Here is a 26,486-nt window from a genome sequence, read left to right as displayed (position 1 = left end):
GGCGTGAGGATGAGTTTGGGGCTGTAACTTGGGCCACTAAAAGTCCTGCAAAACTGGAATGGGTCTTTCTTTTTCTCTTTTCTCTGTAGGCACTTGAAGATATTCTTTTTTCTCTCAGAAAGCAGGCTTTTTATTGAGGTATATTTAACACATAGTATGTGTAATTTAAAAGTGTACACATGTTAATTTGATACATTTATATATTGTAATATGACTGTCCCTTCCAGTGATAATTAGTACCTCTATCATATTACATAATTATTATTTCTTTCTAGTGGTTGGAATAATTAAGTTCTAGTCTCTTAGCAAGTTTTATGATTATAATTCAATATTGTTGTCTATATTTACTGTGCTGTGCATTAGAGCTCTAGCACCCATTTATTATTCATTGAAAATTTATACCCTTAAACAACATCTGTCCTCTCCACCACCCCATCCCCTAGTAACCACCATTTTACTCTCTGTATTTAGAAGTTTGACACTTATAGATTCTTCATCTAAGTGATATTGTTCAGTATTTGTCTCTCTGATTGACTTATTTCACTTAGTATAATGTGCTCAAGGTCCATTGATGTTGTTGCCAATGGAAGAATGTCCTTCTTCTTCATTTTCTTTATCTACTCATTTGCTGATGGGCACTTAGGTTTTTTCCATTTCTTGGCTAGAGTGAATAATGCTGCAATAAACATGGAAGTGCATGTATCTCTTTGGTATTCTCTTTTCATTTTTTTTAAATGTATAAATCCAGAAGTAGAATTGCTGGATCATATGGTAGATCTATTTTTAATTTTTTTTGAAGAACCCCCCCATATTGTTTTCCATAGTGGCCAAACCAATTCACATTCCCACCAGCAGTGTTACACAGGTTCTCTTTTCTGCACATCCTCGCCAGCATTTGTTGTTTTCTTCTTGGAGATAGCCGTTCTAATAGGTGTTAGATAGATATCTCATTGTGATTTTTATTTTCATTTCCCTGATGATGAGTGATGTTGAATATCTTTTCATCTACCTATTGGTCTTTTGGACGTCTTAGACATATTCTATTTAAATTTATTTAGTGATTGTTTTCACTATCAAACAGCATATTCATTTACAGGTAGATTTTTAAAATAGTTAAAAACTCTTATAGAGATCATATCTCAGGTAGGCTATTTCTATCCCCACAAATAGAGTACCCAGCCTTCCATCTCTGGGCATTCTTCAGTATTTCAACACTGAGACTGTTTTTTTGATTTTTAAACTACCACTTATTGAATACTCACTCTATGCCAAACACTATGCCAAGAGCTTTACATGCATTATCACATTCTTCTAGCAATCCTGTGAACTAGGTATTATTCTGAGTTTTCAGAAGAGGAAACTAAGGCTCAGAAAAATTCAGTAACTTGCCCGATGGCATATAGCTAATGAGTAGAGAAGCTGGAATTCACATCAAAGGCTCTCAATTCTTGCTTTCCCACTGTGCCTTTGACTTTCCTGGGAAGCATTTTCCCTTGTTCTTCAGTTTGGGGTGGAATAGCCTACAATTCGTTCATGAAGATACACCTCACTTTACAATGAATATTAGGCACTAAATAATGTAAAATAATTCTGTAGTATTTCTTCTTCTTCTCCTATCCTCCCATTCTCCCTATTCTTTCCGTCCCCTCTTCTTCTTCCTCTTCCCCTTCTTTCCTTCTCCTTTTCCCAATTCTCTCCCTTCTCACTTTAAACAAAATATGTTTGATTTGAGTTCTCTAACATTGACACATATCTACAAATTAAGATTTTGAACAATGTTCTGTAGACATCTTTACCACATTTAGTTTGTACTTCTTTTCCTTGGCTCATTTTTTGGTCAAACATATAATTTTAGATTTTCAGGTTATCTAATAAACCACCAGTTCACAAACTCATAAAAAATTAGAGGGAGAGACAGCTTCAGAGATCCACTCATCCAAACCTGTCATTATATGGGCAAGGGAGGCAGCCGGTGGCGGTAGGCCCCCTAATTGACTCAGAACCTCAGTCACTCCACCTAAAACTGGAAGAAATCTTACTGCTTCTAAGGAGTTGTTCCAAAAGTTCGCAAATGGAGAGGCGATATCTAAATAGGTGTTTTCAATTTTGTTTGAGAAGAAAGAAAGATGGATACCAAATGGCAGATGGTTTTGCTCTGACCATATTCAAGAGTATCCCTAAGATACACTGTTACCACCAGGCTGTGGCAACAAGTCAGGACTGCTCAGAGCAAGGTAGCCTCCCCGACTCACTTCTGCCTGGGTTTTAATCAGAAAAGGGATGCTTAGTGGCAGACTGGCCTCCAGGTGTTCAAAAGGACTTTTTGTTCCTTGGTCATATTTCTATTAGTACTTTCTGCCTTTCTTTAACATACAAGAGAAAATCAGAAGGGAACCAGAATGTCTGGAGGGACAGAAGAAAAAGCCCCAGCACAGAGAAGGCTGGTGGCTGTGTTTGAGCTGAGCCAGCTTTTAGGAACATACAATGTGGAGGCCTGTCAGAGATGTGTAGACAAGTGACAGTCCTGGCATTTTAGCATGGCAACTCTTCACTTGCAGCCTCAGCTCCTATTTTGGGAGAATAAATTCCAAACAGCACTTCCAAGGAGAGATTGATAACTATTTGGTCATTAACTAGAGACCAAATTCTCCCTCAAAATTTAATGAATAAAAAAATGTAAAGCCTCCTCCCAACCTTTTTTTTTTTTTCTTTATTCCTTGTTTATATACCACTTGGCTGAGCATTTTGCCTTACGTTTGTTAAATGAAAAGCATCTGTTTTGTTCTGGCATCAACAGCAATATAAACATAGTTTCATACATTATTCCAATTTATTTAACAATGAGGTTCTTCTCATTTTGCACAGAATAGGACACGCAATGAAGGCAATCAATGAAAACCAGAAGATCTACTGTTAGAATTAAGAACATCAAGAATAGGCAAGGGAAAAAGAAGGCCAGGACGCACATACATGGACAAAGCCCATTTCTCAGAAGATACAACTTCTAAGAAACAGAAAGATTTGCCTTATGATGGGGATTTCTCCCAAATTAAGATATACAATGATTACAATTTTACCTCAAAAAGTGATGTCCTTGATGTTTCAAATCAAATTCTTCCAACAGTAGATGACCTTCAAGAAAAGGCTACGTATAAAGAGACTTGCAGCCATGCAGACATGGCCATGACTCTGGGCAAAATGCCTAAAACTCTTATCAACAAAAGCTATGATAAAAAGAAACAATCCACCACAACTCCTGATATTCCAGCTAATGAAAGAGTCCCTTCAAAGTCAAACATTTCTCATATTTTACTCCATCATCTTTCCAATGAGGAATTCTTAAAAGGTCAAGACATTGATTGTGAAACTCTCCCAGAGATTTCTAATGCCGACAGTTCTGATGAAGTTCTTATTAAAAATATTATTTTGCACCATGTTAAGAATTCTTGGCCAAAAGAACAAACCCCAGAACTCACAGACCAACTGAGCCCCATAAAGGGTGGTGAACACAGCAAAATGCCTTGTTGTTCTCTACCTGTGAGAGAAGAAAACGTCTCTGATTTAGAGGCTGCTGGAGAGAGCAGCCATCAAGAAACTTCTCATTTTCTAACTAAAATCAAGAGTCCACACGATAAACCAAAAAGTTGCCAAGGGCAGCCACTCCAGAAACTGCAGACTGGCAAAGCAGTTTCAGGCAGTGGGTTCAAACACGGCCCTGGTCTGGTTCATTACCAGTTATCTGATTTCCCTAAGGTTGTTCCCAAAGGGAAAAGCCCTAAAAATAAAACAATTAATAAACCACTTACAACAGATAAACAAGCCAACTTTTCTCCTCAATTGAGAGATAAGTCAGCTATTGTGCAAGATATTTTAGAAAGCATGTCTAGGTCAAACTGTATTGAAAGACACGGGCAGAAAAGGAAAACTGCTGCACCTTCACAACAGATAGAGGTAAGTGAAAGTGGTCTCCAGGAAATGCAAGATCAGGACCATTGCTCACCCATATCAGTGTGGGTCTTTGTGAGGAACATGGAACTGACCTGTCAGAAGCTCAGCGGGTGTCTTTCTGAGAAGAATCAGGGACTAGAAGAACAACAACACATCATAGAATAAACTCCAAATTCTTTGATCTGGAACTTGAGTTTCCCCATTTTTAGTGGGGGCTCCATCCTATCCTTATAAACTTTGCTCTCATTCCCCAGGAGTCATGGGGGGCTTGCTGGTCCCCAAACTCTCTGGCCCACATGCTCGTACCCTCAGAACTCCTGCCCTAAACAGAACATCCCATCTTTGTTTATCAAAGCCTGTTGCTTTTTCATGGCCTCCTTCAATTCCCCATTGGCCATGGGACTTTCCGACCCTCCTTCCCACCCAGTCACTCCTTCACATCCTCTGATATTTAGGTTTCTGTCAGAGCATTTATGTCAGCCTGCTTTGGGTCATGATAATTTGGAAATATCCGTTTCTTCTACTAGACTTGAGTACTCTGGAGGACAACAACCTTGTCTTCATCTTTCTATTGCCTGATTCTCCCAAGGGTCTGGCCTTCTGCCTTCCATATATCACACCTTTGGTTATAAATGCTAAATCAAATCATATTTAGATCTTTAATAACATTCCAGGCTGCCTATATTGGCAACAATTTAGTAGCAATTTTTTAAATGCTTACATTGGGATTTTATTTTTTTTTAAGTAATCTCTACACCCAACATGGGGCTTGAACTCACCACCCCAGGATCAAGAGTCTCATGCTCTACTGACTGAGCCAGCCAGATGCCCCCAAAGACCGAATTTTATTAATGTTTAATTATACTATTTCCCCTTTCCTCTTCTTCCCATCCCCTATCCAACTTCTCAACACATTGAGGCTTGGGACCTAATTGATTACTTGATGTTCAGTAGTTAGGTAAATTCACATCAATGATCAAAGTAAACATTTTAGTTCTCTGGCACTTTACCAGGACAGTATGATCTTTCCCTTAAACTTTGTATGAAGGGCACTCTGGACTGAACACTTCCTGCCTGTTTCCATTATCACCCCTTCATGCTTCAGCTTCCTTCTTTTCATCTGAACGCTCTCAGGAACTTGAGCAGAACTCCCCCTGCTCTCCCCCACCCCACACCTGAAGCCAGCAGCCTGCCTGGCCTTGACTGTTGTGCTTCTCTGTGTCTGACATTGGCAAATCTCAGGGGTTCTCATTTGGCTTGCAGGAAAACACTCCTGGGGGGAGGGAGCACATTCCTCAGTGCCCTGAGGTTAGTAGGAACAGAATGGCTATTAGGCTCACCTCTCTCTGGTCAGTGGCAGTCTAAAGTCAGGTGTCTGATTTTCTCTAGTCCTGTTGATTAAGGCGGGAGAATAGACTATCCATCCTACAACTGAGATATTCGTCATAACCAAAGTCTAGTTTGACCACCACCATTAAGCTCTTGGGGACAGGCATGTTTCTGAGCTTTATGTGTAGAGAACAGTGGGAAGACCGTCAAGGTGAGTCACCCTGAAATTTAAGCTCCTCCTGCCTGTTAGTCTGTGGTGAGTAATCACTATCTTGACTCACACTTTGGAACTTAACACATATGATTTTATATTATTCTCTAGCGTGTGTCTACTGTGTGCATAGTTTTAGTGAGAGCACAAGCCACAGCACTGGTGAGAAGACCCATGATGGCCCCTGCCCTCATGGAGCTTATGGTCCAGTTTTGGGAGAAATGTTTCAGTATTCCCTGCAATAGTATCGAACATGGTAGTAGTAACAGCTGATATGTCATGAATGCTTAACCACATGCCAGATCTTATGGTAATACCTAACATTTCATCCGCATAACAGCCCTAGGAGGTAGGTTCTATTTCTATCCTCATCTTATTGCTGAGGAATTTGAGGTTCACAGTGATGAAGTAATTGTCTTGAGTCACCCAGCAGATAAGTGTCAGAGTGGAATTCAACCTTGGCATCAGGGACGCATGTCTTGACACAACTCTGGGCTGTCTCCATGATGACCACAACATTTTGGATCTTTTTGAATAATGGTATTAACAATAAATAATGTTTTCTTTTCTTTTTTTTTAAGATTTTATGTATTTATTTGACAGAGACAGTGAGAGAGGGATACAAGCAAGGAGAGTGGGAGAGGGAGAAGCAGGCTTCCCTCTGAGCAGGGAGCCCAATATGGGGTTTGATCCCAGACGCTGGGATCATGATCTGAGCTAAAGGCAGACAATGAATGACTGAGCCACCTAGGCATCCCTAAATAATGTTTTCTTATACTCTAATTGTGCAGATGGAGCCCACAATACATATTCACCAAGAACTTCTCACAGGTACTAATATTTGATTTGATTTTTTATTTTTTTAGAGAGAGAGAGAGGATAATGAGGAGATGGGGAGGGGCAGAGGGAGAGGGAGAGGGAGAATCTTATGCAGGCTCCACACCCAGCCTGGACCCTGATGTGGGGCTGGATTTCATGACCCTGAGACCATGACCTGAGCAGAAATCAAGAGTTGGATGCTTAACCGACTGAGCCACTCAGGCATCCCAGGTACAAACATTTTTAAACCTTTATGATTTCGATATACATTTTGAAACCTCTTTTTAAATAACGAATGGTGATGGTTGTCACAGACTTCTGTTTTTAGTACTTAATAAGTCTGTAGTCACGTTGAGATGAATGGAAGCCAAAACTTATTCTTTCTTATACAGGAATAGAATCTGAGATGAGTCTCTTTAAGATATCATCAATCACTCAGAAAGACCTTTCCCCAAGCTCTTCTTACATATTTCAGAAGATAACCCAAGGAAAACAGATGTGCCAGAAGTTAAAAGAACAGACTGATCAACTGAAGACTAAAGTAATATTTTTTAAAGCTTACTATGATGGATAGAAGTGACCAAATTCAGATGTAAGATATCATGCCATTAATGAAATATTGCATTTTTTCCCTGCAGGTACAAGAGTTTTCCAAAAGCATAGTGCAGGACTCTCCCTATCTTTTGCAAGACAAGAGTCTGGTAATACATTTTATCCAGTTTTAAACATCTCTGTTAGGGAATTTGACATGGGTAAATACAAATGATTTTATAGCACCATGTTTCCTCTACATTGGTGGGAATGGAAATGTTCTGGTGAAAAACTCTGCTGAAGATAAAGGACAGTGACCTTCAGAGGCCTGGCCTTGTGTCTTACATATATTTTGCCCTTAATTATTAATGATGAGTTGAATTGCATTAAGATCTTTAATAACATATTTCAAGCTTAATATATTTGGTAACTAATAGGAAATGTTGTTAGCATTTAATTTACCCTATTTCCACTTTCCCCATCTTCCCATCCCCCTACCCTCCCTCCCAATAGACTGAGGCTGAGGATCTCATTGGTTATTTGAGGCTTGGGGGCTTTGTGTTACAGGGGCTAAAAGAGCTTAGAATTCTATTTCTGTATGCATTTAGCCCTCTCTCATTGCCAAGGGAATCTATTACCTATGGATGCTATTCCTTAGCAGTCACCCCACAATAAATCTGAGACCATGATAGGCTTAAGAGAGTAACATGTGAGTTATTATAAAGGCAAGCCCATCCAGAGTTGTTGGGTTCTGGAGGATACAGGTTATAAAATTTCCTGGTATCTGACAACTCAATATATAAAAACTTTGAAAACTTGAAACTGATCTTAAAGCTATGCTTTTCAGATCAAAGTCCGTGACTGTCACATCCTTGCTTGTTGCATTTAATCAAATCACTGATTTCTATTGTAACCACACAGCCTTGTTCATCAGTGCTAAGGCTGTGGGACATGGGGGTGGAGCACGGCAATGGGGCAAAAAGCTGAGATTGCTAGAGCCAGAAATGTGCAGAGTCAAAATTGCTGTTCAGGCCATTAGGTCAACAACAGGTGATCAGAAGGCAGGTGGTCAGAACTCCTGAAGTGAAGGACCACAAAGCTCAGAATAGGCTGTGCAGTAGAAACCAGACAGCATAGACAAAACCCAGGAAGACCCAAATGTTAAGAGACAGTGCAACAGTGCATTACTCATTTGTTTTCCATATTAATTAAATAACTCATTCACTCACTCATTCATGCAGCAAACACTTACTGTGTACTTCCTATGTCCCAGACTCTGTACCACGTACTAGGGATCTGGAGATGAAGAAACAGTTTCAAGTGGCTTACAGTCTTCTAGAAACAACAGGCTGATAAACAGAGAAGCAACATGAAGCTCGAGAACTGTTACATATGGTGCTGAGGGCAACTAGAAGAGGCTCACCCTTGCCAATTGGAGAGCACTTGGGAAGGCTCCCTGGAAGGGACCAACCTCTGAGCTTGACACTTTAGGATGCATATGTATGAGATTGGCAAAGTAGGGGCAAGAGGCCGTTCCAAGAAAAGGAACCAGCTGTGCAATGGCACAGGGGCAGAGAGTGCTGACAGTTTGAGGAGCTGTATGGCACTGTAATTGACCAGGTGGAGCTCAGGGTTCATGTGGTGAAGAGAAAGGGAGGAAACTAGAGAGGGTGTTAAGGACTTCATTATGAAAGACCTTTAACCCTTGCTAAGGAGCTTAGATTTTACCTTGAGGTTGAGTGATGGGGGGACTGAAAGCCAAGAAATGGTAAGCACCCAGGGGGCAAGTCTGTAGCCAGGAAGCCATACTCCAAGCAACAAATTATGAGGCCCTGAACCAAAACTGGCAATGAGGATGGAGAGGGGAACACATCTAAGAGTTTAACCAAGTGGTGGCTGATTAAGAGGGGTAAATAAAGGAAGGGAGAGGCTTGGATGAGTTTCAGATTTCTAGCTTGGGCAACCAAGGTGAGGACTAAAAATAGAAGATCCAGTTCCTAGTGGGTGTGGGAGGTGAGCAGGAAGCAAGGCACCAAGTTCATTTTGAGGTCCTTACAGGACATCCAATTGGAGAGATCTAATAGGCAATTAGACCAATGGTACTGGGCCTCAAAGGCCTCAGTGTTTGGGAAGAAATGTAAATTTGGGTATAGCTGTTGGTTGAAGCTATGAGATTGCCCAGGCAACATATAAAGTAAACCATAAAGAAGTCCAAGGAAAGAATCAGCAAACAGGGACAGGTAAAAGAAGAGGGAGTCAAAGCCCTAGACATCAGGGCTAAAACTAACCTCAGGGGAAAAAAAGATCTAAAAATGAAAAGGGGTCCCTGGGTGGCTCAGTTGTCAAGCATCTGCCTTCAGCTCCCTTCCCTGGCTTCTGCAGTCAAATGCTCTACCCCTGAGCTATACCTCCCTTCCCTGGGTTCTGGGATGGAGTTCCGTGTTGGCTCCCTGCTCAGTGGGGAGTCTGCTTCTCCCTCTCCCACTCCCCCTGCTTGTGCTCCCTCTCTCTGTCAAATTAAAAAATAAAACCAACCTCAGCATGAGTGGCACAACAGAACTGAAAGCACTTGGATGTTGGAGCATTCTAGTTCTAAGTCCTAGTGGTAAGATCTCAGACGTGCAGTGTGTCTTCCCATTTCAGAGTTGCTATGAGAATTAGAGGTGGTACATTTATGGCTAGACAACTGTGCTCCGCCTTCGTCTGTGACATAATACAGTTTAAATCCCAAGATCTTAAATTATAGCTTGTGATTATCTTTCTCTCTTTTCCCTTTCCTTTGAACGCCTAATTCCTTCTCATGGTTTTCACTGCCCTTATCATCTACCAATTCCTAAGTTACAGGTCCTAACTTATCTCCAGCTCCAAATGTTTGTGCTTATCTTCACTTGGCTCTCCCGCTCTTGCTGAAAATTATACTTGTCCAACATCGACAGCTTCATTCAAATCTGTCAGCCTTTTCAGATTCCTCATTTTAAGTCAGGGGTTTTGCATTCTTTCTGCCTCCCAAGCTCGAAAGCTGAGCATTATCTGTGAGATCTGCAGTACCCATTAGGGTCCTGGCAGGAACCTTGACAGTTTACTCCAGTGGAACAACTGAGGAGAATTTAATAAGGCATCATTTTACAGTGGTGTGGGCAAGGGGAAACCAATAAGGGACAGAAAGCATCTCATAGAAGGAACAGCAGATTTGGGGACCTAGGGAGAACAGTTATAACAGTAGGAGTAGCTGGTACAAGCAGGAGGACATCAGGGATAAAAAGACCCCTAAGTCATCAGTCTTCGTTTCTCTCTTCTCTTTTTGCCTTGCATTGGCTGGAACCAATGCCGGGACAAGGGAGCTCACTGATGTAGCCCACTGAAGGTGAACCTCCTGGTTGAGGCACAGAGAGAGATGGAGGATGAGTCTGGGCAAAGGACATGTAAAACATCTACTACACCTGCCATTTTGTATGCCCTTTGACCAGCATGTTTCCAAACTTGTTTATTCATTTTTAATAATCAGAATTAATCCTGGTGGTGATGATCCTGGCACTCAGCATTAACTCATGTAATTTTCACAATATGAGGTGAGGGCTATTATTATCTCAGATGAGAAAACTGAAGTTTAGAGTTCAAGTTGACTAAAATAATACAATTATTAGGTAACGAGACTGAAATTGAACCCCAGGGTATCTGATACTATAACCCAACTGTGCTATGTGCAACATTTCTCCAGTCATCCTTCCCTTTCCACGTTCATGAATGCTGCCTGGTCAGGCCCTCCTGAGCATTCTTTAAGCCTGACTTAGGTCTCACTTCTCCCAAGTCAAGGCAAAACCCTTGAATCCAGTCTCTTTTTCCAACTAGAATAAACCCCCTGAGACCAGGGCATGTTGTGCCTGACAGAATTGTGTATCTCTCATACTTTTGGCTCAGGGCCCCACACAGGCAGTTCTCATGGAATGTTGAGCTACTGGGGCCGCAGGGCCAAGGTCTGCACACTTCAAGACCAGACCTTAATCTGCACGGTTTAAGTACTCATCTGCACAGGGCTGCGTGTGTGGGCGTCTCGAAGACCCATTTGAAGCTCTAGCTAAACTTCCTGACGTTCCTTCCGCATCTCACTGTCCAAGGGCCATAGATTCAAACTCGGGTCCTCTAACATTAGTTGCTTTTAAGATCTGTGTGGCTTTGGACATACTTCCTAGAGCTCAATTTCCTCCCATATACATCTGAGATAACAACATCTATTTGGCAACATTTACAACACGGATGTGTGGCTTAAGTAAGACAATGCACGGGAAAGTGCTCTGTAAGCTACAAATCATTCTGCAAAAGCACATGATTATTGCTATCCTATTATGGAAGCTTAGAGCTTCCTGGGTAGGCTCTGGGAGAGAAATCAGGTCAGTGTACTGAAAAAGCTGTGTACCAGGAGGGTGTTGTAAACACGGAGATGACTCTGGGTTGTCTGTATTTTAGATGTCAGACTCTGAAACAAAAAAATTGCCAGGAGAAGGATGGTGGCTTTGTTTTGAAACTAGCATAGAGTATACCCTCCTTGTATCTGGGGGGAAGCCAACTACATGCAGAGGCTTCCATGTGTGTGATTCCAGTGACTTTGCTGCTACAGGTCCTGGAGAAACTGCAGGGACATCTTGAACTGCTGGAGCAGGAGTTTCTGGACAACAAGGAGAAGCATCTGACTTTGAAGCAAGTTCACAGGCATGAATCCCCAGCTGTCGGTGACTTTGATCCAGAAAGGTCAGGCTTAAACTGTGTGAGGTGGAGGGGGCAGAGGCGACCTCCTTCAGGTGGGATTCTGATGTGGCTGCCAGCCGAGAGCTTGCACAGCCCCCCCAGGGTCAGCAAAAACTCTGCCACCGGTGAACAGGTGTTAGTTACCCCATGCAACAAACAGTGTGGAATTCCCGCTACATATGAAGTCCTGGGCAGGGCACCCGCACAGATGGAGTCCTCGAAATGAACAGTTGTCTCCTGGAGGAGAGATTTTTATGCTACAGTTTAGTCCTTTGTTGGATGTCAGAATTGGTTCTGAGACTCAGAACAACACGAGAAAACCCTAGATAGGTTCACATGTTAATGCAAGGGGGCCTCTTCTCCAAGCTCCCCGTGTCCTGCCCTTCGCCCCACTCCTGCCCCTCGCCCCACTTCTGCCCCTGTTTCCCCCGTCTGGTTCTTCTCTTTCTCCCCCTTTTCTTTCCCATCCACAGACAATTCCAGGAGGGTAGTGGGCCCAAGAGGACCATTGTTACGCTGTTGAGGCCGAGGGTCCCACCAATCCCCATAAAGGAAAAATGTTAAAGCTTAAAGGTCAAGATGACTCCTGAGTTAGTTCACATGAGAAACTTGGAAGCAAACTCACTGAAGTTTCCAACTGGCCATTTTTTATGGCCCTGCGCGCCTCTTTCTCCAATCCAAATAATTTTAAGATGTATTCCAGGACTCAAGCCTAGGATTGTTTCCATTTAATTTCCTGGTATGAATTAAAAGAATCCATTTAGGAGGCTTAATCTTTTTTAAGTTCAGCTCTCTGTATTCATAGCATTTTTTCACATGGAATCATTCTTGAGGCCAGATTACTTTAATGGTTTCTATTTTGGCACTAGTGTCCTAAGGTATATTTTTCCCCAAAGTACAATTTTACTTTTTCAAAATGAATGAAATCTCTGTCTACTGTTATTTCACTACTGAGTAATTAGACAGCAGGGATGAGGTTTTAATATTGATTTTTCCTCCCAAAGGCTTATTTTGTTTTCTGGGAAAAGAAAGATCTCTACATACTTTCACTATTTATTTAAAAACTAATAGAGTAAGGATATTTATTTTCCAAGGACTCCCACTTGTCTGGGCAGTCATTTTAAAGTCAGGCCTCTGTGCACAACGAGACCAAAGTTATGCAATGCTGTATTTATATCCTAGTTACGCCCACGGTGTTCTGGACCCAGTATACATCAAAAGAGCTTCAGCTGCAATTATATCCCAGATACAGGAAAAGCTTTCAATACTGGGGCAAGGGAAGTACCCAGTCTCTCTCAAAACTGAGTTAAAACCGGCTCAGAGCAAGCCAGGCTGCTCGGCTTAACACTGGTCCTCTTGTCTCGCATGGGCCTAATGTGGCAATGGGCAGAACCCCATGCAATTGTCCAAAACCTTCTAAGTGTTGAATCCAAAGGCCATGATAGATAACTTTTTGCAGGGGAAAGAATTCTGCTGATTCATTGACTAATTACTTGTTTAAATCCACAATGTGCTATTATTAAGACCTTCTTATTATTGCCTTTAAAAGGTAATATGCAGGGGGCACTTGTGTGGCTTAGTCATTAGGCATCTGCCTTTGGCTCAGATCGTGGTAAGAGGGTCCTGGGATTGAGCTCCACATCGGGCTCCCTGTTCCAGGGGGGAGCCTGCTTCTCCCTCTCCCACTCCGCCTGCTTGTGTTACCTCTCTTGCTGTCTCGCTCTCTTGATCAAAGAAATAAATAAAATCTTTTTAAAAAAAGGTAATATGCAAAAATAGTTGTTTTATTTCATGCAGCTTGTTTGTCAGATAATCGTCTCACACACTAACACTGAAGGCCAAGGAGTCAAGGGGTGGGGCTCTGTCTCCACCAATCCCTTTTCTCTGATACCATCAGCATACAATCTTCTCTTCTGCTTTATGGAACAGATCACAAATTCCCTCAAAAACGTTTTTTCTGGGGCACCTGGCTGACTCAGTCAGGAGAGCAGGCAACTCTTGATCTCAGGGTTGTTAATTCAAGTCCCACAATGGGAGCAGAGATTACTAAAAAATAAATAAACTTAAAAAAAAAAAAAGTCTTTTCCCCATCCCCAGATCTTCGTGTTTTCTCCTCCTCTTTCTTTCTTTGCTCGCTTCCAACCCACCTGGCCATGGTCCTTGAGCCCACTTCTTCCCACTACCTTCAGGCCTTGCGCTACCATTTCAGTTCCTTCCAGTTTCCAACTTCTCTTTGTCCCCTGCTAGTTCTTGTCTGCCTGCTGGATTAGAGCATATTTTCCTATGTTTTACTTAAGTATCGATACAGTTTTCCACGCTTAGATCTTTGTACCATGGCTAACTGAGTAGAGCAGCCTTTCCCACTGGATGAAAAAGCCACTTTTATCCCATAAAAAAACCCTCCACGTGTAGATGGGACTGGTTCTGTTCCATCCCATTGAGCTATGTTTCTATTTCCACACTAACCACACAGTTTTAAATTGCTGTAGTCTAGTGTACATTTGAAATATTTCTTAAGTTTTGTTAGCTGTTCTTGTACTTTCTTCTTACTCAGAAACTTTATAATCAGCTCACCAAACTTCCTCAATGAAATTCCACTAGAATTTTGTTCAGGATTGTGTTGAATTTACAGATTAGCTAGAGTTGAAATCTTTGCAATGAGTTTTTCCATCCAGGAACATGTTTTCTTTGTGTAGATTTCATGCATGTTTTGTTAGACTTATTCCTAGCTATTTTGTAGGTTTTTGAGCATTAGTAATAGATGTTTCCATAATTGATACATAGGAAATAAAGAAAAATCACATATTTAACTTGTGCTGGGCTACCTTACACAAGTTTGCTTTTAGTAATTGATTAACCATTGATTATCCATTGATTATCTTAGGTGTGGCAGTCATAGCCTTTGAAAATAACGATGGGTTCTCCCTGCTCCCATTCCCCGCTAAATATTTATACTTTATCTTTCCTTCCCACCAATTCTTAACATCACGTTTCTTTTTATTGATTTATTTGCTAGGTTTTCCAAAACAATGATAAATAATACTAGCAAAAGCAAGCATTCTTGTCATGTTCTGAAGAGTAAGGGAATTTTTTTCCAAGTATGATGTTTGCTGTAATTTCAAGTAGATAAGCTTTATCAAGAAAGTTTTCTTCTACTCCTAAGTTTACTAGGATCAGATTTTTTTTTAATTAAGGAAAATGTTTAACCAAATGGGATTTAGGAATCTATTTAATTTATTCCCTAAACCTATTAATATAAATTAGTCTATAATTAATTAATATTAACATATTAATCAACATCCTAATGTTCAACTATAGGATGATTTGGGAAATGTTCCCTTTTCATGTTCCAAAAGGGTTAAAGTCTTTCTTGACCTCATTCATAATCCCACTTGGATTTGGTGCCTTTTGTAGGCGTAGGTTTTTGATAATCCTTTCTATTTTTCTCTGGTTAGTTTTTTCAGATTTTCTACTTCTCTTTCAGTAGATTTTAATAATTTATGCTTTCCTAGAGACTTGTCCATTTCATCTAGATTCTAAACTGTTGGTATAAAGTCGTTCAATCCCATTTGATTAAAATTTTTTCTTCTGTTATCTTTCCTTTCTCATTTTTAATGTTTTTCAGTCACTTTCTACTGGTTTATTTTATAGAGATTTTCAAAGAAAATTTTTTATTTTATCGATCAAATTCTTTTCAGTTCCATTTATTTCTCCTATTGGGGGTTTTATATTTCGTTTTTTTCTATCTTCCTGTTTTGAATATTTAGTTTATTGATTTTGAACTTTCCCCCTAGTAAATGCATTTTAAGCTATAAATTTTCCTCCAAGTACTGTACTCGCTACATTACACTGGTTTTACATGTTGTTTGCTCACTTCTTATTTGCTTGTAGAGCACCCCTAATCTCTATTTTTGTTTCCTAGTAACCCAACAGTTATTAGGATGAGTGTTTTGTTGCTGTTTTTGTTGCTGTATTTTGTTATTAATTTCCAGTGATCAAAGAATGTGGACGGTATAATTTAAGATGTTTTAAGATTATCTTTAGTCTCACAGGAAAATGAAGAGTAAGACACAGAGATTTCCCATATACCTCTGCTTGCGCACACACAGCCTCTCTCCCATTATCAACATCCCCCACCAGAGCCATACATTTGTTAAAACTGATGAACCTACACAGCTAAATCATAGTTGTTCAAACCCATAGTTTGCACTGGGGCTTACTGTTGGTGCTGTATATTCTCTGGTGTTGGAAAAATGTTTGATGCCTTGTATCCATCTTTATGGCATCACAGAGAATTTTCACTGCCCTGAAAATCCTTTGTACTCTATCTTCTTATCCCTCCCCCAGCCCCTGGCAATCACTGATCTTTTTACTGTTCCTGTAGTTTTGCCTTCTCCAGAATGCCACATAGTTGGAATCATGCAATATGTAGACTTTTCAGATTGGGCTTCCTCCACTCAGTAATATGTGTATAAGGTTCCCCCATGTCTTTTCGTGACTTGATAACTCATTTTTTTTAGGGATGAATAATATTACATTGTCTAGATGTGCCACAGCTTATTTATCCATTCACCTACTGAAGGACATCTTGGTTGCAACCAAATTTTGAAAAGTAGGAGTACAGCTGCTATAAACATTTGTATGCAAGTTTTTGTGCTGACGTACATTTTTCAGCTCCTTTGGGTAAATACCAAGGAGTGTGATTGATGGATCATATGGTAAAAATATGTTTAGTTTTGAAAGAAACTGTCAAACTGTCTTCCAAAGTAGCTCTACCACTTTGCATTCCCACCAAGAATGAATGGGAATTCCTATTGCTCTACATCCTTGCCAGCATTTGGTGTTCTTAGCATTCCATAGTTTGGCCATTCCACTAATGTCTAGTGGTATCTCATCATTGTTTAAATTTACATTTTCCTGGTGATGAATGATGTGGAGCATCTTCTCATAGCCTTATTTCCTTTTAGTATATTTTCTTTGGTGAAGTGTCTGTTAAGGTCTGTAGCACATTTTAAAATTGGGCTGGTTTTTTTTTCTTATTGTTGTGTTTTAAGGGTTCTTTGTATATTTTGGATAATGGTCCTTTATCAGTCCTTTGCCAATATTTTCTCTTGGTCTGTGGCTTTTCTTCTCATTTTCTTGGCAGAACAGAAGTTTTAATTTTAATGAACTCTAGCTCATCAGTTATTTCTTTCATGAATGGTGTTTTTGGTTTTCTATCTCAAAAGTCATCACCATACCCAAGATTATCTAGGTATTCTACTCTGTTATCTTCTAGGAGTTTTACACTTTTGCATTTTACATTAGGTCTGTGATCCATTTTGAGTTAATTTTTATAAAGTGTATAAGGTATGTGTCTAGATTAATTTTTTTTTTTTGCCTGTGGATATCCAATTGTTAAAAAGACTAACTTTGCTGCATTGTATTGCCTTTGTTCTTTTGTCAAATATCAGGTGAGTGTGTAGGTGTATTTCTAGGTGTTCTCTATTCTGTTCCACTGATCTATTTGTGTATTCTTTCACCAATACCCCCCTGCCTTGATTAGTGTAGCTTTATAATGGGTCTCAAAGTTGGGTAGTGTATGGGGTGCCTGGGTGGCTCAGTGGATGAAAGCCTCTGCCTTTGGCTCAGGTCATGATCCCAGAGTCCTGGGATCGAGCCCTGCTCGAGCCCCGCATCTGGCTTTCTGCTCAGCAGGGAGCCTGCTTCCCTTCCTCTCTCTGCCTACTTGGGATTTCTCTGTCAAATAAATAAGTAAAAATCTTAAAAAAAAAAAAAGTTGGATAGCATCAATCCTCCAACTTTGTTTTTGTCCTTCAATATTGTGTTGACTATTCTGAGTCTTTTGTCTCTTTTTACAAACTTTGGAATCGCTTTGTCAGTATCCACAAAAGATCAAGCTGGAATTTTGATAGGGGTTGCACTGAATCTATAGATCAAGTTGGGAAGAACTGATATCTTGACAATACTGAGTCTTCCTATCCACAAACATAGAATCTCTCTCCATTTATTTAGTTTTCTGATTTCATTCATCAGAGTTTTATAGTTTTCCTTTTATAGGTCTTGTAAATATACCTAAGTATTTCATTTTTTTGGATCTTAATGTAAATGGTATTGTGTCTTAAATTTAAAATTTCACTTGTTCATTGATGGTATACAGCTCAGTGATTCACCTTCATATATTAACCTTGTATCCTGCAACCTCAGTATAATTGCTTATTAGTTCTAGTTTTTCTGATAATTCTTTAGGATTTTCATCTGTGAACAAAGACACTTTTATTTCTTCCTTTCCAATATGTGTACCTTATATTTTCTTATCTTATTTCATTAGGTAGGACTTCCAGCACAATGTTGAAAAAGAGGGGTGGAGGGACATCCTTTCCTTTTTCCTGATCTTAGTGAGAAAGCAGTGGTACAATTTTTAATGTTTTGAAATTTGTTGAGATTTTGCTTTGTGGATTAATATGAGGTAAATTAGACTTTGAGGAAACTGGGTTCTTTTTGGGAAAAAGCGATACTTATATTTAGGTACACATTTACACGTACACATTTGTTTATACATGCATACATGTATGTACATATGCCTACAGATCAAGCTTGTTAATCAAATGATTCAGATATTTCATGTCCTTCCTCTTTTCAATTGATATAAATCATTATTTCTATAGAATCATAGCTCTTAGAACTATAAGGGACCTCAAAATAATTAGATCCAGAGAGCAGATTCTTGTTCTCCCCATGTTATAGCTGAGACCCTGGAGGCACAGTAAGATGAAGTGATTTTCCCAAGGATACACAGCTAATGAATAACAAAATGAGGACTAGAGCCCAGGCCTTTGGAGTGAGGCTATAAACAGGATGCATGTCAGGGCGGGTGTCCATTATCCTTCCTGTCTGAAGCCAAACCACATTAATGATATAGATCAATGCTATATTCGTGAACTGTTGTTACTAATTAGAATGTTGACTGCATACCCAGTAAGATGCCTGTTTATGTCTATTAGAGAAGTGGAAGGTGAAATCTTCAAGTTGGAGATGCTACTTGAAGATGTTAAAGAGAAAATTAATAAGGGCAAATGTACTTCAGCCGTCTCTTTTCCCGTGAGCTCTCCAATCATCCCGGATGACTTGGCATCCACATCCTCTCCACCCTCAAATGAGGTAATGCAGCAACCTACAGCCTAATTTCATGCCAGAAAAAATGTTTTTTATGCACTTATAGAATCCTAAATCATGAAATCATGAATTCTATTTTAATATGTCATGAAAATTTAACTTTCCAAGGTCCCATGAATCATATTATTTAAAGTGGAACCAGCTTTTAAAAATTAGAAGCTATTTTAAGTGTTGGCTTTTTAAATATCTTATTAGTTTAAAATGTCACAATGCAGTTTAAACCAAGGAACCACTGAAAAGCTATTTCTTCTGGATGAAGAGCAACATTTTTGTGGATTGTGCCTGGAAGAAATAATTTTTCTTCTTAATAGTTTTATATTCCCTTTTCTACATAAAAAATAACACACTCAGTGGGAAGAACTATTTCCCATGGGTCCACTTCTGCATTTTCTTTCTCTCAAGTTAAATTTTTGGGATTGTCTACATATGCAAGATTAGGAATTCAAAGCAATCACCACTGTCTTTCTACACTTTTTGTTTTTGTAGCCTCAACTATCAGAAACATTTCAGACTAAATTAAAATTCTGAGAAACTGAATCATCTGGATAATTGCCATAAAGTGACTCTTTTGTTTCATACAGTACTTGAAATCACAACCTGTGGCTGATTCTCAAAATCTAAATAGGTTTTTGTCACAGTTAAGAACAAGATATTGAAGCTTACATAAATGCTAGCCCTGCCAAAGGAGTATGTTTGCCCCTTCAAAACACTTAACCTTCCCAGCAAAATTTCATTCAAGGCTAAGCTTCTGATTTGGGACATTTATGTAACTTTGACACACAGTCCCCCACCCCGGGCAGAACTCTTTGCTCGGACCTCTGTGTTCCCACAGCACTGTGTCTCACTTTTCCCTGTGCCCTTGTATCTATCTTTGTGTTTCAGACATCTGACTGAATGCCTGGTATAGCGTGAATGCTCAGTATAGTAACCTCTGAGCCCTTGTGGATTTAACAGTTCCAACACTTCCCAGCTGTGAACAGGAATTGGCTTCCCAGTGGTATGAGGGAGCCCAGGGAGTGAGCCTAGCCTTCCTTCCAGTAGTTTCCTCAGATCTGGGTTTGCTTTTCTTTACTGGGTCCCAAGTTTACCAGCAACTATTGCGAAATAATGAGAGCTCTAGAATTTTGTCCTAAGTATCCCTGAAAAAAGAGTCTATTGTGAGGATCATTCATTCATTCAACAAACACTTATTGCCAAATGCTAGGCACTTTTCTAGGTATTGGGGTATAACATAAACAAAGCCGACAAACCACCTGCCCTCAAGATGCTTACATATCTCTAAGGGATACATACAATGAACAAATAAAATTAATGTGTAATGACAGAACGTTAGAAGTGCAATGTACTTGACGTGACACATTCCTATGACTCTGGAGCTGAACTGCCTGGATCTGAATACCAACTCTGTCACTCATCAGCTTTGTGGCCTTGGGCAAGTTATGTAACCTCTTTGTGCCTCAGTTTCCTTCTCTCTAAAATAAAGATAATAATACCATCCTAAGCTTCCAAATCCTCTTCTGCAAGAAGTCTTTGTAAACTGTGAAGCTCTGAACCAACAGAATTACTATTATTTACTTCTCACTGTAATTTTGTCTTATCATTTCAGACCCATGGATTTTTAATCCCAGCACTTCCAGTTAATTTGTAATGAAATAATTCTAAATGTGGTCCCCAGACCAAGAGCATTGACATCATCTGGCAGCTTGTCAGAAATTGTTATGATGTTGTTACGGTGTGAAGTGAGTTAATATAGGTAAAGCGCTTGAAGCGGGGCTTGGCTCGTAGGAGGCACACTAGCTGGGTGTTAGCTTTTGTGACTATTCAGTAATGGCATGTGACAAAAAGCCACTCACTGTGGGAGGGCCCAGTGTGAGCAGGGAAACAAGGTCAGGGAAGGTAAGATTTAAATTGAGTTGGAGGGAGAGCAGAGAAAGAGGCAGTTTGGTGGAGGGTTGGGGACAGGGACTCTAGGCAGGATGTGACCATGCCTTAGGGGGGTGCAGTGGGGATGCTGAACTGATGTGGGTCCCTCCCCGTGGAACTGCAATTCTAAAGGCAGTCCCTCTGTGCGGTGCCACGGATTCCTAAGGGACATGGGGGTGTCCTTTGGGGCCACGACAGGCCCCTTCCTTCACAGTTATTGCTCCTGAGGGAGGGCCTGACCAGTTGTGAGAGGAGAAATGGAGAGTGGCCACAAGATGTCCCCACCACATGCTACCTCAGGTTGCTCCTTCCCATTGTCCCAGGAATGCTGCCATTCAATTCCCAGTGACTCTTAGCCAAAGAATCCCCTAAAGTGGGCCTCCCATGGAGCTCAAGAATGGATTCGAAGTTCAAACTGCCTAAAAAAACCCCCCAAAACAACAAACAAAAACACCAAAGTCCCCAAAACAATGCTAACACAGACTAACCAGATCAAATGTCCGTGAGGTGGTCCTCTGATCCCAGGGGCACGTCCAGCAGCTCAGCCCTGCTAGGTTCCATTCACTCTGTTGGATCTCTGACTGAAGCCAGTGCTGCCGAGTGTGGCTCTAAAACAGGCTTCATTGTGAGCCCTGGGTTCTGAAACCAGCTGACACCTTGGATGTCAGTGCTGGTGACAGCGGCTGGTATGGCTCTTGTTTCCCACTCTCAGAGCTCAGGAGACACTTGCCTCGGGTACCTGTTCCAGATCAGGGCTTCTCCAACTGCAGTGCGCCCAGGAATCATGTGTTAATCTTCCTCCATGCAGGCTTTGATTCGGTGGGTCTGAGGTGAGCCTGCAGTTCTGTTTCTAACAAGCTCCCAGGTGATGCCAGGGCTCTTGGTCTGGGGCCCACAGCTTGAGATTATTTCATTATGAATGAGCTGGAAGTACTGGGATTAAAAACACATGGGTCTAAAAGGAGAGCGACAAAAGTATAATGTTGGCTCAGAGCTCACAGCTGGCAAAGACTTGACAGAAGGAGAGTTGGAAGCTTAGGAAGGTGAGGAGACTTGCCGGGGACGAACGTCAGGGGACACTGGATCCCAGGTCTCCCAGTTCAGGTGGAGGGCACTTGCCTACATTCTGCTCATGTAAATCTGCCTTATCTGTGAAGTGGAGGGGTACCCCTCAACCCCTAAAAGTGAGAAGTGATCAAAGAAAACACAGGGGCAAATTCTTTAATTTTTAAATTATAAAAACAATTTATGGAAAACAAATGAGAAGATAAAGTATAAAGAAGAACATTTCACAGAGAGAAAAATCATAGCTAATATGTTAGTGTGTATCTGTCTAGTCTTTTTTTCTTTTCTGCAGACACAGATACATTTTTGCAAAACTGGGATCATGCTCTATAGTTTTATGATGCTTTTTTTCTTTTAACATTTATCACATGCACCTCAACAATCATGTAGAATGAATCTACAGCTTCATTTTTAAGGGCTGCATTGTATTTCATTACCAAGTCATTTAACCAGTCCCTTGTTGATGGACATTTGTTTTTTTCCAGTTCTTTGATATAACAAACACTACTTTCAGAACATCATTTTATATGCAATCTTTGGGCCATACTTGATTATTTCCTTAGACTAAAAACTTAGGAGTGCAGTTAAAGAGGCAGAGTGAAAATTCTGATAAACTGGCCCTTAGCGAGGTGCGTCAGGCCCCAGCTGTACATCGGAAAGGAGCTGTGTCCCCCATCTCCCCAAGCCCACCCTGGGAATCTTTTCTTTTTCTTTTTCAACCTTTGTCAAAGTGATAAGTGAAACTGGTATCTCCTTGTTTTCACCTGTATTCCTTAGATTGTGGAATTTAACTCATTTTCATATGTTTCCTGGCCATTGCCACCTCCTCTATGGCAACATCAACATTTTAACTATTTGCAAAACCAAAACCACAGCCGCCTCCTTTAAAAGGCAGACAAGTTGGAAAATATTAGGAACAAATAATGTTCAATATTGAGATTTTTGTTATACCAAGGGCTCTGACAGGTTCACAAAGGAGCAGGAAAATTGTGTCTAAGAACACGAGCAGAAGGGGAGAGTTCAATACCAGTTCTGCCACTTACTCTCTGTGACCTTGCCAAGTGGCTGAAATTCTCTGAGCCTCAGGATGCCAGGATGGCGAGAAGGAACAAAGGGGCATCTGGCCCAATGAGCAGTCAACAAATGGTTGTTTTTGCTAGTAAGGAAACACTGAAAATCTCCAAAGAAGTGATGGACAAAGGAGATGAACTGAAAGTCATGAGTAGGAAACACAGCCAATAAATAAGCACATGGGGAAAAGTTTATCTCCTTTAATAACAGAGGCAATTAACATGAGGTGCCACCTCCCCGCTTTTTAAATTAACAAAAGCATTTTCAAGGATAATTCCTGAGGCAGCAAAGGGTGTGCTCAAACTGAGCTGCCCACATTGTTGGCGGCTGTGTAATTCTTACAGCGTTTGCGGAAAGCAATTTGGCAACAGGTATCATCACACAAACATGTTCACAACCTTTGACCTACACCTTTCCTAAGGAAGTAATTCAAAATATGGAAAAAGCTATCTGTACAACGATGCTTGTGCCAGCATTGTTTATAATGGGGGAACAAGAGCACATTTTCTGTTTGCAGAAAGGGTAAAACTGTAGTAAAAAATACACTCTGGGTGGTGTCAGGCCTTTTGGGGAAGTAGTGTAATTTTTCTGTGTTAAAAAGGGACATATAAACAATAATTTCAGCCTCTGAATAGTCCCTAAAACCTGTTTTAATTTGTAGTGGAATGCATTTCTTTGGAAAAGCTCTTAGAGCTCTAGGAAGAGTGGTCAGATTGATGGATTTAAAAATTATCTTCCTAAATCTGTTCATCCTCCTGCGGAGCCTGGGGTAATTCCAAACTAAGGAAAGAAAAAAGGTGGTAAAGTATTTTCTCATCTATAAACTAAATTTTTAAATGTTTGGAGAATGCGAGAGGCCAAGCCAGGGTTGAAACCTTCTCTCTTTAAGCCCCAGGCCATTACAGCACAGACCCCACCGAGGGAGAAAGGGGAGAAATCGGAGAAATCCAAGGGAAGGAGTCCCGAAGTGGTGAGTTCAGCTGCCTCTGTGCGTGAGCGGTGGCGGCCTGAGTCACTTCCTTGCGCGGAGCCACATCTGTGTGTGCTTTGTGGTGCAGGAGAACCCCAACACCACCTCGGGAAACCAGGACCGAGACCACGCGCAGATGACTAGTCCAAGCTGTGCCTTTTGCCACGGAGTTCTTGAATGGTGAGGGCTTCTTGCTGCTGAATCCCTAGGATGGGTGGGAGCCAGAGCCAGGATGATAGCTCCAGGGAGAGTGGGCGTCAGATGAATTGAACAGATGCCAGCAACCGCTGGCTAAGTTTCAGAATCACAGATCGCAGGGCTGGGCAGGCCCCGCCTCCCTCTCGATGCACGAATCGAGGTGGTTCTCCAGTGGGGTGAGCATCAGAGTCATCGGGGAGATTGTCAAATAATGCGCACGCTTCAACTTCACCTCCTGTGTCAGCCTCACCGGGACTGGAGCGCTGGTAGGAATACTTCTTTTAAATCTGCTCCAGTGATTCTCAGAAGTTCCCCCTGGTTAAGAATCGTAGCTACAGCACACACGAAGGGTCGCTAGTCCTGTACGCTCCGTCAGAACATCACCCAAAGGGGAGAATACCGTGCACCATTTGTAGACCACCTCCTGGTGATGAGTGAAAATCTGCCCTTTCCCTCCTTCTGTCCCCAGTCCCACTAGAAATAAAACTAATTCCACCTCTCAGGGTTCACTTCTCCCCATTCTTGAGTAAGAAATCTTCCAGAGGTTAAGAAGTTGTAAATTGTGTTACAAAAAAAAAAAAAAAAAAAAAGCTATCGATGTAAAATCCTAAGGAGAAATCCTTAATGTTCTTGAAACTTTACTTGGCTCGCTCATTAGCCCATGTGGATTCAGAATCATTTATTTGCTGCTTCTGTCTGTTAGTGAGAGGTGTCACCTATATGCTCAGGAAGTATCCTGGATGCAGGCCAAAGCTGGGCTAATTTACCTTGGAAAGGTCAAGAGTCAAGGAGGGAGGAGATGTTTAGCAACTATTATTACATACACATAATAGGCTCTAATAGAAGCAGATGACAAGGTCTGAAGTTCGAAAGGATTCCACCACGGGAATGGGCGCTTGTCCTAAGAGAGTGTCCCCCCCCCCCAACAGAAGGGTGTTTGTGTTAAAAATGACCATGCATCATCTGGTATGGACAACTGCTTTAAACCAACATGCCAGTCATCAGTTTTGACTCTCCTTTAAATATAAGGGGCAGTAATGATGCCTACTCCTTGAGACACCCCAGACCAACTATTTTTATTTATTGAATGAAACCAAGGTTTTGGAATTTTTTAAATTGTAGTAAGTATAATAAAAACAGTTTGACGTTAAAAAAAAAAACGTTTTAATTAAGCATGCGACGTATTGAATGCTTCTCTTTCAAATTCCTAGTCTAGACCCTACAGATACTTTTGAATACCAAGTCAGGGACCAATGTTCCAGACTTAATTTTCTCTTTTATGACAGGCAAGAGGAAAGGAAAAGCACAACCGAGTGTGATGATCAGAATCTAACAATGAATGTATGACTGGGGTACATTCATTTATAAATTGAAATTTATAAATTTATAAATTGATTTATAAATTGAAATCTTGGTAAACTACATAATACCTGAGGATTAATTGAACAAAGGACTACATACACTCTTTATTCTTCTAGAAGATTAGATATCTCTCAGATAAGACATTGCTTTATGAAGTTTGCTGATGTTCAAGGGATATTTATGTATATGCAAATAGATGATAAATATGCTACAAATAAAATGCATATCCCTTGTGCTATGTCTAAAGCAGGATTTTGGATTTAAGATTTAAGATTTTGGATTTTAGCGACTTTGTCCTTTTGGGAACCTGTCTCCTTAAGTAGAATCGCCCTTAGCTTTTATGTTTGGCAAGAAGATTTTAGTGCACAAAGAAGCTTAAAAGAGGCAGAAAAAGAAAGTCATGCGTGGGACTGAACTCTCTTGAAAGAGATCCAAGTTTTCCACTTTGGAGAGCAGATGTTCAAATCCCCCGAAGGCAGAGGGTGGAGAAAGAAAATGAGGTGTGAGGAAATATGTGAGTCAGGAGGAAAGTATGTTTTTCCAAAGGGGAGGGGAGGGACCCAGCTTCTCAGCCCCCAGGCCCCCCAACTCCAAGCACAGGGCCCCTCTCCACCGGAGGTCAGTGGGCCTGGGTGCGGTTGAGGGATGCTGCGTAGGCCAAGCAACGCCTGGGGCTGCTCCTCCTGTGCCCTGCCCTGGTACCCCGCACACCCCCCCGTCCCCTGCTCTTCTTTCACCAGCTCTGTCTAGGACATCAAGGGCACAGTGCCCTCCACACTAAGAACAAGCAACTTTCCTGGAGGGCTATTACTGTACCTCAGGGGCTGAGCGAGGGCTTTATTAAGAAATGTGATGGAGGGCGCCTGGGTGGCTCAGTGGGTTAAGCCGCTGCCTTCGGCTCAGGTCATGATCGCAGGGTCCTGGGATCGAGTCCCGCATCGGGCTCTCTGCTCAGCAGGGAGCCTGCTTCCCTCTCTCTCTCTGCCTGCCTCGCCATCTACTTGTGATTTCTCTCTGTCAAATAAATAAATAAAATCTTAAAAAAAAAAAAAGAAAGAAATGTGATGGATTAGAATTTCTCTCAAGGAGTTAGAATTTCCATGAAGAAGGAGGCAGGCTGAAGCGAAAGACAGGTCCGAG

General features: G+C 41.0%; 1 protein-coding gene across 1 annotated transcript in view; it reads left to right on the top strand.

The window, feature by feature from the left end:
• Positions 1 to 2,970: 2,970 nt before the first annotated feature.
• Positions 2,971 to 26,486, top strand: part of AKNAD1 (AKNA domain containing 1) — a 35,184-nt gene continuing 11,668 nt past the window's right edge. The window contains exons 1-7 of the mRNA XM_044238811.1: positions 2,971 to 3,951; positions 6,280 to 6,319; positions 6,700 to 6,848; positions 6,946 to 7,008; positions 11,454 to 11,584; positions 18,586 to 18,742; positions 23,875 to 23,966. Coding sequence (XP_044094746.1) covers positions 2,971 to 3,951; positions 6,280 to 6,319; positions 6,700 to 6,848; positions 6,946 to 7,008; positions 11,454 to 11,584; positions 18,586 to 18,742; positions 23,875 to 23,966 — 1,613 coding nt within the window. The remainder of the gene's footprint in view (positions 3,952 to 6,279; positions 6,320 to 6,699; positions 6,849 to 6,945; positions 7,009 to 11,453; positions 11,585 to 18,585; positions 18,743 to 23,874; positions 23,967 to 26,486) is intronic.

Source organism: Neovison vison, chromosome 2 (assembly GCF_020171115.1).
Source record: "Neovison vison isolate M4711 chromosome 2, ASM_NN_V1, whole genome shotgun sequence".
Classification (NCBI taxonomy): Eukaryota; Metazoa; Chordata; class Mammalia; order Carnivora; family Mustelidae; genus Neogale; species Neogale vison.
Note: the sequence above shows the minus strand (reverse complement) of the source record. Positions and strands in the feature narration are given on the sequence as shown.